Genomic DNA, 12,500 nt, shown 5'->3' on the forward strand with positions numbered 1-12,500 from the left:
AATCTTTGAGGATTCAGCGGGATAAATAACTCAAGACGCTCTCTCTGCTCCACCTCTTGTTGCTCCAAGGCGTGAAAAAACCTCTGTGATATAAAGACATGAAAATGAAAGACACAGAAATCAGCGCGCACACACACACACACACACACACACACTGGTCCAGGGAAGAAGATGATTATTTGTATGGCTGTTCTCTCCTCTCTCTCAGCAACCATTGTGACCTCACACCATCCACGACACGATGTCATCGACATAGACGCCTCAGAGAGCCGAGGTCGTCTCCTCCGCCTGGGACGTTGACCCGTCCTCGGTGGGGGAGGAGCCAGCGCAGGAAGTACCTTTGGGTATCCGCGAACGGCACAGCTGATGGCAGTGGCGTAGCCTGCGACCACACTCCTGTCCACCAGGGGCGCTGTGAACTTGGGCGAACTGCACATGTCCTTCTCCTTGAAGGGTTGAGGGTTGTAGGCCAAACCTGGGCAAAGAGAGAGGGAGGCGGAGTTTAGTGAGTCGGCTGAAACAGGATCCAACAGGAGGGCTTTCTTTATCTTGAGGGGGATTGGGGTTCTTGGGGTCTTTCCAAAGACTGGAACCTTCAACCTCAGGACCCACGCTCTCAGAACTATCTGCAGACTCCTGGAACACTTGTTCTTTCTAGTTGCTATGTGGGGCTTGAAAACACCCTGCTGGCTTTCATAAGACTTTAAGCCTGGAACTGCGGCCCGTTGGGTTCTTTACGTGGCCTCTTTCCCCCTGAGCTGCACAAACTTCATCCCAGTCTTCTCTTTTTGACAAGAAAACCAAAGCAAAACTACCAAAAACAATTTTCATTTGAACTGGTGGTCCCAAGTCCGATATGGCTTCAGCAGGTTTCATCACCTGTCTTGCCGATGACGGCCGTGTTCTTGCTGACGCCCGCGTCGTCACTGCGGCCGCAGATGTTCTCGCTGAAGACCCTGAAGGAGTACTCGTTGCCCATGATCAGGTCGGACACGGTGCAGCCAGGCCGGCGGTTGTGCTCGTAGACGGTGAACCACTCCTGGAAGCACAGAGGGAGAGCAGAAGTTGTCCCATTAGAAAGCCCGCAGCAGGTCTTCTTGACCGAGTCCTGGTCCCACCTTGGTCTTCAGGTCGGCCTTCTCTATCGTGTAGCCCGTGACCTCGCAGTTGCCGTCGTCCTTGGGCGGCTTCCACTCCAGGGAGACGTTGAAGCCCCAGACCTCTGTGACGGTGACCTCGATAGGCGGCCCCGGCTTGTCTGCGAGCAGAGAGTCAGCGTTGAGGTGCAACAAGTACCCAGGACGTAGCAGCTAGTTTTTCATCAATGACAACTGTGACACCAACAGCCTTCTACCCAGAGCCAGGCATGACCAATCAAAGTAGGAACTCTAGGCTTTTTCTCTCCCCACACATCGATAAAACATCCTAGGCAGAAGGTAGCTTGTGTGCTAGTGCTCGGTGACAGCTGTGACACCAACAGGGGGCGCTGCAGGAGATGTTTCTGTCCTGTTTTTCCTGTGTTTTCTCCTGCGAGTGAGCGAGTCTCGACTCGAGGAGGACACGGCTGGATGAAACAGGGTGTGCAGCAGCAGAGGAAGACTCTCAAACTCTCCAGATTGACAGATTAGCGGCGCCAAAGACAAAAAAAACTGGAGAAGAAGAAGAAGCAGCGCTCGCTGGAGACGCTCAGAAGTGTCAAACGGAGGGAAGCTCTGCTTTCAGCACGCGTGACACCGATCTCCCTGCGTGGGAGCCGCACTCTGCAACACACACACACACACACACACACACACACACACACACACACACACACACAGTTGCCCGCTTGTCATTAATCTGGCGGTCGCGTCGCACCGCTAACGGCTAATCCTGCCGTTAGCGGCTCCCGCTGAGTCGCTGGATCGGATCAAGCGCCTCTCATTAGCTCAACCTTCAAAAATCCCAACACCTAATCTCAGCCATACATGCTAATAATCCCCGGCAAATAATCCGCCTGGCACCCCAACCCTCCCGTGTGCTCAGAGCGGCGGGATGGGGACGAGGGGGCGGGATTATCAGCGGCGAGGCTTTGATGACTCGCCGCTCTCCTCAGAGGTGAGGAGAAGCTGTGAAATGAGGAACCGTCATCCGGCTTGAGGGACGGACGGAGTCCCTTCCCCCCCAGCCAGGTGACCTTTACTAATCCCACTGGGCCAACGGGGGCGGAGACTCACCCACCACCTGGATGTTGATGTCGGCGCTGTCGCACATGTTCTCGATCTGCACGGACAGCGTGTACTTCCCCGAGTGGCTCCTCTCGGCGGAGCGGATGAAGAGGATGCTGTCCACTTCGCTGATGCGAGTCCCCACCGATCGGTCCTCCAATGGCACGCCGTCCTTCTGCCAGGCGGCCAGCGGGCGGGGCTTGCCCTGCACACAGGAGCCGCGGACACATTCAGCCCGGGTCGCACAGCAAAGACACGATGACTGACGCAGGAAGTGCTCCTCGTACAGCCGGCCTCCAACCACGAACCAGGGGGACGAACCAGGTGGAGGAGGAAGTGGGAGGAGGAGGAGGAGGAGGAGGGAGACGAGGGGGGGGGGGAAGAGGGGAGGAGCCGAAGCTGATCAGTGAGAACGACGGTGACGCTAACACGAGGAGAACACTTGGGGGCGCCGTCGTGGGGCCACGGACCGCTGGGTCCTGCCACAGAGGCCCGACAACAGAGGCGGCAGCGGCCTCCCAGGAGAACATCTCCCAGCAGCCACCTCTCTTCTCTCTCCCGGAGCCTTTCATCAGAGTCTTCAAACGGGGGCGGAGCCGCCGCCGCCGCCGCTGAAGCCGCTCCGTCTCGTCTATTTATATATGGATTCATAACAAGTTTCCCCTTTTCTCGCTCCTCATCACAGCCTCCTCTTCCCTTTGACTCTAATGTCATCATTTGAAAGTTTCTGTCAAACGCTGTTACGCTCCTTGTTCCCCTTTCAGCCTCGGCTCCGCCCCCTCATTCAGCCGCCGAGTTCACACGGCTCATTTACACTTCAGAGGGAGGAGAGGAAAAAAAAAACGCATTGGAGAAGGGAGAAAGAAATCTAGCGGGAGCGACTTCAGATATGGACAGCTAGCACACAGCCAAATAACATCTAGGATGCTGGCGACACGTCGGACCGATGGAACAGATTCATTGAACGCGTCCATCAAGAAAAGCAGAGAGAGGAAACAAAAAAGAGGGCGGGGACTGTAAAAAAAGAGAGAGGGAGAGCGAGGGTTGTGATTGGCTGAGCCCTCTGTCCGCTACATCAAAGGTCGGCCAGTCACAGTTAGCAACAGCTCCAGGTTTCCTGTTGGATGACGTGAGCTGACATGGGCGGAGTTTAACTACAGCGTACCCAGTCGGCCAATCAGTAGTTGAGAAAAAAATAGAATAGAATTAATAGAATTTCTTCAACTCCGGTGGGCCGGATTAGAACGTTTCACGGGCCCCAAATATGGCCCCCGGGCCATAGTTTGCCCATTTCTGATCCAGAAGCAGAACTTTGGAGACTGACCTGGAAGGGGATCACCAGGTTCACCTTGTCGCCCACAAACGTGACCAGGTTGTTCCTCAGGTGTCGAGGGAGGCGGATCTTTGGGTGCTCTGGGAGGTGGGCGGGACAGAACACAAAGTTTCAGCTTCTGGTCCAGAAGGGCGAGGAAGCAGGAAGTGGTCGCCGCCCACTGACCGACGATCTCCCTGATGGTGACGGGGTGGCTGAGGCTGGCGGGGGGGCTGCGCCCGGCGATGTTGACGGCCACCACTCGGAACAGCATCTTCTCCCCCACTGGCAGGCCCTTCACCTTGAACTGGTTCCGGTCCACCAGCTCCTGGTTGGCCGCCACCCACTGGTCAGCTGAGGAAGAAAGCAAGAAGAGGACAAAGTTTTCTAGCCCCTCCCCCTCCTCGTCGGAGGAGATGACCACACCCTCTCACACAGGGGGGGCCGGGACCCACTTCCCACTTTGCAGTACTCGATGAGGTATCCGTGGATGCCGCCCGCTCCGATCTTCTCCGGGGGGCGCCACCTGAGCGTGCAGGTGGAGTCGCTCACCTCCTCCACGGTGAGACGGATGGGCTCACTGGTGGGGGCTGACAGAGAGAGAGAGAGAGAGAGAGAGCCAATCAGAAGGGGACTTGACTGGCGGGAGGCCAGCGGGGGGCGGGGCAACGCACCAATGGGCATGAAGGGCTTGGAGTTGGCGCTGGGCTGCGAGGCGCCGATGCCGTTGACGGCGAACACCCTCATCTCGTAGAGCACGCCCTCAATCATCTTCCTGGCCTCGTAGGTGGTCGACTCAAACACGTCGAAGTTGAGCTTGGTCCACCTGGACGAGCCCACCTTCTTCCTCTCCATCAGGTAGCCTGGGGGGGGCGGGGACAGCGGGTGAGAGGAGGAGAGGAGGAGGGGGGGGGGCTTCGGAGAGGAAGCAGGAAGTACCCCCTACCTTTGACGGGAACGCCGCCGTCGAAGGAGGGCGGGTCCCAGGTGATGACGGCCGTGTCTTCGCCCACTGACGTGCAGCGGACGTTCTCGGGAGGGTCAGGAACATCTGAGGAGAAGGACCAGGAACCCTCAGCCCAACACAGGGAGGTTCTGCTGCTGCTGCTGCTGCTGCAGGTTCCTTCTCAGCCTCCTGCTGCCGATTGGACGGCGGCAAACCACAATGGACTGACCGACAATCTTGACGAAGAGCTCGGCCTTGTCCTCGCCGGCCGGGTTGGTGACGGTGATGGAGTATGGACCCTCGTCCTCCTTCATGGCGCCCTCAATCACGAAGCTGCTCAGCGTCTTCCTGGTCTCCACCCGGACACGCCCCTCCGCCTCCGACACCACCTGCACACGGCACAGAGGTGAATGCCGCCTTCCCTCCATCATTGTTGGCTGTTAGCTAAGGCCCCACCCCCCACTTTCCCTTACCTGGTTCCTCATTGGCAGTCCGAACCCCAGCCCCCCTCCCCCCGCTTCAATCCCAACCCTCAAGAAAAAACTCGAATCAGCCGGAAACTCACCCAAGTGACCGTCCTGTCATAGTCTAGCATAGGGCGGAGTTTGTAACCCTACACCTTAAGCCAAAGCCCAGCCCCAACTCCAACCCCTCCCACTCAATGCTCCTGATCACCTGGTTCCCCCTCATCCAGCACACGGTGGGGGCCGGTTCTCCTGAGATCTCCACATCCAGACGCAGTTTGTTGCCGGCCACCACCGTCAGGACGTTCTTGCTGCCAGTGCTGCTGGTGTCCAGGTGGATTTTGGGAGGATCTACGAGGGGATGGGGAGGAGAGGTGGAGGGGCGGGGCATCGGTCAGAGATGGATGAGGTCAGAGGTCGCTCCTAAGATCCACACACGGAGACGGGCGGCCCACCTTGTCTGGGAACGTAGTCAATCTTGATCTCTGAAAAAGGGGGAAAGTGTGAAAGTGAGTGGTTTGTGCTCACGGTCATCAGTCACGTGACGCGTCCTGTCGTCGTTTTGGTTCACCCAGGAAGTTCAGCTTGGCCGACAGGGAGAGGGCGTAGCCGTCGGGGACGAAGGTGTAGTCGCCAGCGTCCTCGGGCTTCACGTCGTCGATGGTCAGCTTGTGGGTCCTGGTGAGAGAGAGAGAGAGAGAGAGAGAGAGAGAGAGAAACAGGAAGTAGCCTCACTCTGTGTGCCTGGTGCTGGTTAGTGCGGGGGCTGCGATGAAGATGAAGTCTTGCCTGCCGACGTGCGTCATCTTGATCCGGTTGCTGGGCTGCACCTCCTTGCCGTTCTTGAACCACCTGCCCGTCACCTTGTCGTCAGACACCTCGCACTTGAAGACGGCCTGCTCCGAGGACTGGACCGTCAGGTCGGCGATGCTCTGCAGCACCTGCAGCTCCTTGTCTGCAGGAGGGGAGGGAGTGGGGGGCGGGGGGCGGGGTCAGCTCGGGCTCCGCCTCTGGCAGGAAGTTCCCTTCACCTTTCGCTTTAAGGCAAACTCCTTAGGGAGAGAACCTCCATCTGACCTCCATCTGACCTTCATCTGACCTTGTCTCACGTGACTTCAATCTTCAATACCGCACGAGCACCACGAGCCTCTCAGTTCAAAGTCTAGAGCAGGGGGGCCCCAAACTACGGCCCGTGGGCCACATCCGGCCCGCTGCGTGCCTCTGTCCGGCCCGCGTGAAGGCAGTCATAATCCCCCCCCCGCCCCCCCCCTCCTCTAGACCACTGGTCTACTAGAGGAACAGGAAGTCGCCACGCTCTGGCCTGACCAGCAGGGGCGCCGCCGCCCTAATGAGGACGGACGTTTCCTGGCAAGCTGGTTAATTGGCCGTATGGAGGCCGCGGCCGATGTGCGAGGTGTTAGCGGCGTGAAGAGAAGACCTGAGTGGCGTGACCGTGGCGTGAGCAGCAGCTGCGGTGCCAGAGGTTTTTTTTAGGGAACCGATTTCCACGCCTGTCAGAAACATCAGCGTTGACGTGGTCTGACGTGGTGGGACCTGCTGCTGGACCCGCACGCTCTGGTGTTTCCTGAACCCGGGACACGGTACCTTCCACCTCCAGCTCCGCCTTGGACTCGCCGCCGTTGGTGAAGATCTGGTAGGTGCCCACGTCCTCCTTGGTGGCGTCGTTGACGATGAGGACGTGCCGCTTGCCGTCCTTCTTGAACCTGTACTTGGAACCGGCCGTCTCGCGGTTCAGCTCCACGCCGTCCTTCATCCTGCGCAGACAGACGGACGGACAGACAGGGGGCGGAGCCTCAGGGGTCACTGGTGGATCTTCTCTGGAGGATCTCCGGCAGGCTCCAGCTGGTTGACTCAGACCTCCCGGCCGCTGACGGTGTTCCTGCGGCTGAGAGCCGAAGCTCCTCAACCACAGGAACCCGGCTGGGAGCTGCGTGGAGACGCCTGGAGGTGCGGAAGTTGGAGAACATCTGGGCGCCGGGTCACATGACCTCGGTGTCGCCGTTCCACTCACCATCGGACGTTAGCGCCTTCTTCTGACACCTCCACCTCAAACTCCACCCTCTCGCCCACCACGGTGTGCACGTCGTCCAGCAGCTTGGTGATGGTGACCGGGGGTTCTGGAGGAGAACCGCAGGAGGTGAAGAACCGCATTAGCACGTTTAGCCCTCTGTTTGCAGCCGGCTGCCAAAAAAAAACGATGCTGCGGGAAAAAAAGCAAGGCTTGAAGCTTAAAGGCGGGAGCCAGCTATCATCTGGCTGGGGGGTGTGGTCTCTGACCTTGGAGGGTTTTTGCTTCCCTCTGTGACATCACAGAGGGCCGATGTCATGTGAGAAGTGGAGCAGAGGAAGAAGTGACGGACGGAAACAGATTACTGGGAGAGAACGCCGAGGAGTGTTAGTGAAGAGTCTCACACACACACACACACACACACACACACACACACACACACACACTCACACACACACAGTTCAGTAAAAACGTTCCAGTTTTGGAACATCAGTGAAAAACACGAACATCTGCATTACACATTAATCAGGGAGGCCTTCAAAGGAACACCAATCAGAGTCATGACTACACACACACACACACACACACACACACACACACATTAGTGATACATGACGAGAGACAAACCATGAAAAATTTAACTGACCATTAAAAATGAGCGAAACGACAACAGAGGGAAGCGCGCTGCCGTAGCACACACACACACACACACACACACACACACACACACACACACACACACAGACACACACACACACACACACACACACACACACAGACACACACACACACACACAGACACACAGACACACACACACACACACACAGACACACACACACACACACACACACACAGACACACACACACACACACAGTTACCTTTGACGAACACCTCGGTGAAGCTCTTCTCCTCGCCGACCACGCACTCGTACGCTGCGTCATCAGACAGGTTGCACTTGTTGATGGTGAGCGTCCGCTTGTTGCCCACGCTCTCAAACACATACCTGGACATACACACACACACACACACACACACACACACACACACACACACGCACGCAGAGTGATGAATGAAAGCCTCAAGCAAACGGAGCCACAGTCAGCGGTTGCTGAAGGCCTGAAGACACACTGACTCATCCTGGCGGGACAAAAGGACACACACACACACACACACACACACACACACACACACACACACACACACAACCTTCTGCTCCCACTCTCTCTGTTGGTTTTCAAGCGCTATTGAAAAAACTTCAACAAAATGTATTGTTTCTTTTTTTTCTCGAGAAAAGTTTCTCGAATCAAACTTTGACCCCTTTGACCTCTGACCTCGGCCATAGGAAGTCAAGGAGGAACCTGATTGGTCTGCCTTGGATGTGACCAGGAGATTTCAGCTCTCAGCTCTTTCTTTGAGTTTGAATAATTGCAACAGATCAGGAAAAAGCAACTGTGATGTCACAGCTTCGTCAACCAATCACAGTCAATGTTTACTGTGGATTCTTGTTTTCTGCGGGCGGGACGCTGCGGGCGCCGCTCGCTGGGCGTCCACCAGGAGATCCGCGGCGAGATCATCGGCTCACCAACAACAACAACAACAACAACAACAAGGCGTGCGCGGCAGTGGCAGGGGGAAACAGGAAGTGGCTGCGACAGATGGCGGTGCCCGCCGGGCGCGACAGCTGCGCCCTCGTCAATAAAACAGCGCGCGGAAGCGTTTGAAGCCGGGCGAGTGGGAGGGGCCAGGAGCAGCGGCGGCAGCAGCAGGAGGAGGAGGAGGTCCTGGAGGAGGACACTGTCGCCGAGGTCGCGTGGTGGGCGGGGCTTACCCCAAATTCACGCCAAAAGCGTGAAACGGCAGCGCTTTGGAGAATCGACGACTCTGTGATCTTCGTCACGGCCGCAGGGTTCAGTTTCTCTGTTGTTCTCTTAGAACCACCTCCTGGGTTGCGGCGCCATCTTGCAGTCCTGGCGGGAACTGACGGCACCGCAGACGCTAACGGGGCGAACCGGCCTCCAGTGTTCCACTCACTTGGCTGAGGGTTTGATCTCCTGGCCGTTCTTCAGCCAGCGGACCGGGGCGTCGGGGTCGGTCACCTCCACCGACAGCTGGATCTTCTTGCCCTTGTCCACCGAGTAGGCCGGCTCCATCTTCCTCAGGAAGGCTGGGGGGAGGAGGGTGGAAGCGGGGGGGTCAGGCTGGTCAGGGCGTAGGGGCGGAGCTAACAGCTCACAACAGCACCTCCACCAATGGCGGCCGCTCACCGTCGCTCTTCTTGGGCTCCACCTTCTTCATCTTCTTCAGCCTCTTCAGCATCCCCCGCAGGTCCGTGATGCCGTACTCAAAGGCGATCCGCTCGTAGTCGCAGGGGTTCGCCGCCTTCAGGATCTCCCACACGTCCACCTCCTCCTTCACCCCCTGCTGCTTCTTCTCCCTGAGGAGGAGGAGGGGGAGGAGAGGAGGAGGAGGAGGAGGAGGAGGATGAGGAGGAGGAGGAGGATCAGGAGGAGCAGGAGGAGCAGGAGGAGGTTAAATCAGCAGCAGCAGCTTCAGACGACTTGATCTTGGAGTTCAGACCTTTTCTTGAGCAGAGCACTGAAGTCCAGTTCACCAGCATCTTCCCCTGCATCCCCACTGCAGCAGGGCAGAGTTAGCACACACACACACACACACACACACACATACACACACATTTGCTCACTCAATCTGTCTATCATCTTTAACAAATCTATAAAGCGGCTGAATCACATCCTCTTCATTGGCTCTTCATTGTTAAGCTCCGCCCACTAACGGCACCCCGCTGCACTCACGATCTCTTAAAGGCCTCCAGGATGTTGGCCTGCTGCTCCTCTTGCACAGCTGAAGAAAGAGGAGAGAGAGACAGAGAGAGAGTGAAGCAGCCATTAATTCATGGCACGCCCTCGTCCAATAACAGAGCAGCGACTTTGTGGCTCCGCCCCTGACGGCGGCAGCGGCTAATGTGCGCTGAGTTATTGTCTGACAAAGCCAGTTACAGAGTGCAGGTGGACACCACCAATGGAAGATGACAATAATGTAACTGTGGTTCTGTGTGTGCGTGTGCGTGTGCGTGTGCGTGTGCATGTGTGTCCACCCACCCTCCACGGTGATGTCGAACGTGCAGCTGTCACACTTGTCCTTGGAGGTGACCTCGCAGCGGTAGCCTCCAGCGTCCCCGTCCACCACCTTGATGATGCTCATCTCGTAGGTGTAGATCTGAGGAGGGAGGGGAGAGATGCATGATGGGAAGGCGTGACGTGATGAAGGTGGATGGCCGCGCCAAGAGGAAACCACAGATGCCATAGGCCAGATCCAGAAGGTCTTCCTGGAGGAGGACTCCGGGCCTCTACCGTCCTGGAGAAGCCCGACACGGGGCACCAAACTCAAAACGCGAAGAAGTTCCTGTCGATCTTGTGGCTTGGCAGGAAGTCCCAGAGGACAGAAGGTGAGGTAGAGAAGTGGGTGGAGCTCTGCTAAGACCTGTGGAGATTTAGTCACCTTGGCAGGTACCAACCTTGGTGTTCCTGTCGTAGGTCTCCTTGAACTGCAGGTGCTTCCCCGCCTTGCTGCCCAGGTCCAGCCACTTCCCCTTCAGCCACTTCATGATGGGCTTCCTCAGCAGGTTGCTGGAGTCCACCTTGGCCACAAAGGTCATGTCCTTTCCTGCCAAAACCCGGCGGCGTGAGAACCACTTTAGAAGACAAGAACAAGCAAGAGCGTGTCTGAAGGAAAGAACATGTGACACCTTTGGTCGCTGTCTGGCTCTCAGGCTTCATCACAAACAGGCCAATCAGCTCCGACGTCTCAGGCTCCTCCCCCGGGACACGTTCTGCAGGGCCGGGGGGGGGGGGGGGGGTGTCAGACAGAGAGGAAATCAGAAACCGAGCAGCACCGTGAAAGAGAAAGAAGGAGGAACCGACTGAGCAAACCACCAATCAGCAGCTACATTTAATCGCTCACGAGAACAACCTAGTGGTTCCTATTGTATTGACCCCACCTAGTGGCTCTGATAGGAACTACAGCTCTGAGACCTGGAGCAGAAACCCCAGTGAGGCCGTGAGACAGAGAACCTACTCAGATCCTCTTGAGGAGGTTCTCAGGAGGTTCTCATGAGGTTCAGAGGAGGTTCTAAGGATGGAGGAGTTTCTGAGGTTCTCAGGAGGTCCTCAAAAGATTCCAAGGAGGTTCTAGGTAGGTAGGTTCCCCTCCAGCCGTTTCTGACCCTGCGACCTGAAGAGCTCTTCCGGTGGTTCGCTCGTCGAGGTTGATGTTGACTGATCTTACCGTCCGGAGGAAGTTCTGCGTCCAGGTGGGAGAGGGGGAGAGAAGACAGAGAGAAAGACAATCAGTGGGCGGAGCCTCAATGCTGACCAACCGGAGCCCAGGTAGGACACGCAGCCGTTAATGAGTTAAAACACGTTTGTGGTTCCTGCAACGGAGGTCGACAAAGACCCGCCCCTCTCCCCCACTCTTCCCCCTGAGCCAATCAGAAGCAAGACGAGGGGGGCGTGTCTGTCGTCTTCCTTCGTGTTGGTCAGCCAGGTGAGTGGGACCCCTAGTGGCCATCCATTGGAGGAGGAGATGGATGGATGTGGGCAGAGTTCAGAACAAACATCGCCAGGCAGTCTTTCACTCCAAAAATAAAAAATCTTCTCTGAGGCTTGAAAACAGGTGGGCTGAATGTCTCTCAGTACGAGGCAGCGCCCCCTTGTGGACTGAAAATATCCACCCATACAACACAACAACGAGCCGCCGTTCTTCCTGCTGATTATTATTGTTACGCTGCATTTCTCTGTCATCATTCACACCTTCTGTCTTGTCTTCTTTTTTTGTCCGACACTCTGACTGTTGACTTTCTATTTCCAGGAGCTTCTTGTTGACTTATTTATTTATTCAATTTATTTTTGCACTCATTTTTCTATTTGCAGCCTTTTTGCACTTTGTCTCACGTTTGAAAAGAAACGACGATGAAGGCTGTCGGTTTGACTCTGTCAAACAAACAGACAAACAAACAAACAAACAAACAAACAAACAAGCAGGAAAAGAAAGAAAAACAAAGGACGAGATCGTAGAACAATCAGGCTGGAAAAAACAACAAACACCTTGATGGCCGTTGCCGGATCAGGGAAGGTCAGTGTCAATCTGTCGTGGTCAGCAACATATAAGCAAGCAAGCAAGCACATACACACACACACACACACACACACACACACACACACAACAGGAAGTACACTGACAGGAAGCAACAAAGCTGCGGGCTGGTCGCTGCCTTACCATCCCGCGGCTCACTGCACTCTGAGAGAGAGAGGGTGCAACAGGTCAGTCCAGGGTGTGTGTGTGTGTGTGTGTGTGTGTGTGTGTGTGTGTGTGTGTGTGTGTGTGTTCTGTTGGTCTTTTCGTCTCCGTTTCTTACCCTCCTCCTCCTTCAGCTTCTCTGAACGGCAGCAGTTTGTGGATGAAGATGATGAAGATGATGACAAGGAGGATGAGAGTCATGACAAAGTTAGTGGTGACAGTGATGGTGA

At 56.2% G+C, this 12,500-nt stretch overlaps 1 protein-coding gene across 1 annotated transcript in view; it reads right to left on the reverse strand.

Annotated features, from left to right (window-relative positions):
* The window catches only part of LOC142882593 (myosin-binding protein C, fast-type-like), an 18,520-nt gene that overhangs the window by 1,493 nt on the left and 4,527 nt on the right, over positions 1–12,500 (reverse strand). The window contains exons 3-27 of the mRNA XM_076017393.1: positions 11,260–11,274; positions 10,721–10,804; positions 10,490–10,638; positions 10,074–10,191; positions 9,768–9,816; positions 9,535–9,591; positions 9,222–9,391; positions 8,989–9,121; positions 7,836–7,960; positions 6,959–7,064; positions 6,532–6,701; positions 5,716–5,881; positions 5,498–5,604; positions 5,382–5,411; positions 5,138–5,277; positions 4,692–4,851; positions 4,463–4,567; positions 4,191–4,379; positions 3,972–4,106; positions 3,703–3,870; positions 3,529–3,617; positions 2,214–2,409; positions 1,119–1,258; positions 880–1,039; positions 339–475 (exon numbers count right to left, since the gene is read on the reverse strand). Coding sequence (XP_075873508.1) covers positions 339–475; positions 880–1,039; positions 1,119–1,258; positions 2,214–2,409; positions 3,529–3,617; positions 3,703–3,870; positions 3,972–4,106; positions 4,191–4,379; positions 4,463–4,567; positions 4,692–4,851; positions 5,138–5,277; positions 5,382–5,411; positions 5,498–5,604; positions 5,716–5,881; positions 6,532–6,701; positions 6,959–7,064; positions 7,836–7,960; positions 8,989–9,121; positions 9,222–9,391; positions 9,535–9,591; positions 9,768–9,816; positions 10,074–10,191; positions 10,490–10,638; positions 10,721–10,804; positions 11,260–11,274 — 3,098 coding nt within the window. The remainder of the gene's footprint in view (positions 1–338; positions 476–879; positions 1,040–1,118; positions 1,259–2,213; positions 2,410–3,528; positions 3,618–3,702; positions 3,871–3,971; positions 4,107–4,190; positions 4,380–4,462; positions 4,568–4,691; positions 4,852–5,137; positions 5,278–5,381; positions 5,412–5,497; positions 5,605–5,715; positions 5,882–6,531; positions 6,702–6,958; positions 7,065–7,835; positions 7,961–8,988; positions 9,122–9,221; positions 9,392–9,534; positions 9,592–9,767; positions 9,817–10,073; positions 10,192–10,489; positions 10,639–10,720; positions 10,805–11,259; positions 11,275–12,500) is intronic.

This window comes from Nelusetta ayraudi, unplaced genomic scaffold, assembly GCF_046127955.1.
Source record: "Nelusetta ayraudi isolate G7.1 ecotype Tasmania unplaced genomic scaffold, CSIRO-AGI_Nayr_v1 ptg000348l, whole genome shotgun sequence".
Classification (NCBI taxonomy): Eukaryota; Metazoa; Chordata; class Actinopteri; order Tetraodontiformes; family Monacanthidae; genus Nelusetta; species Nelusetta ayraudi.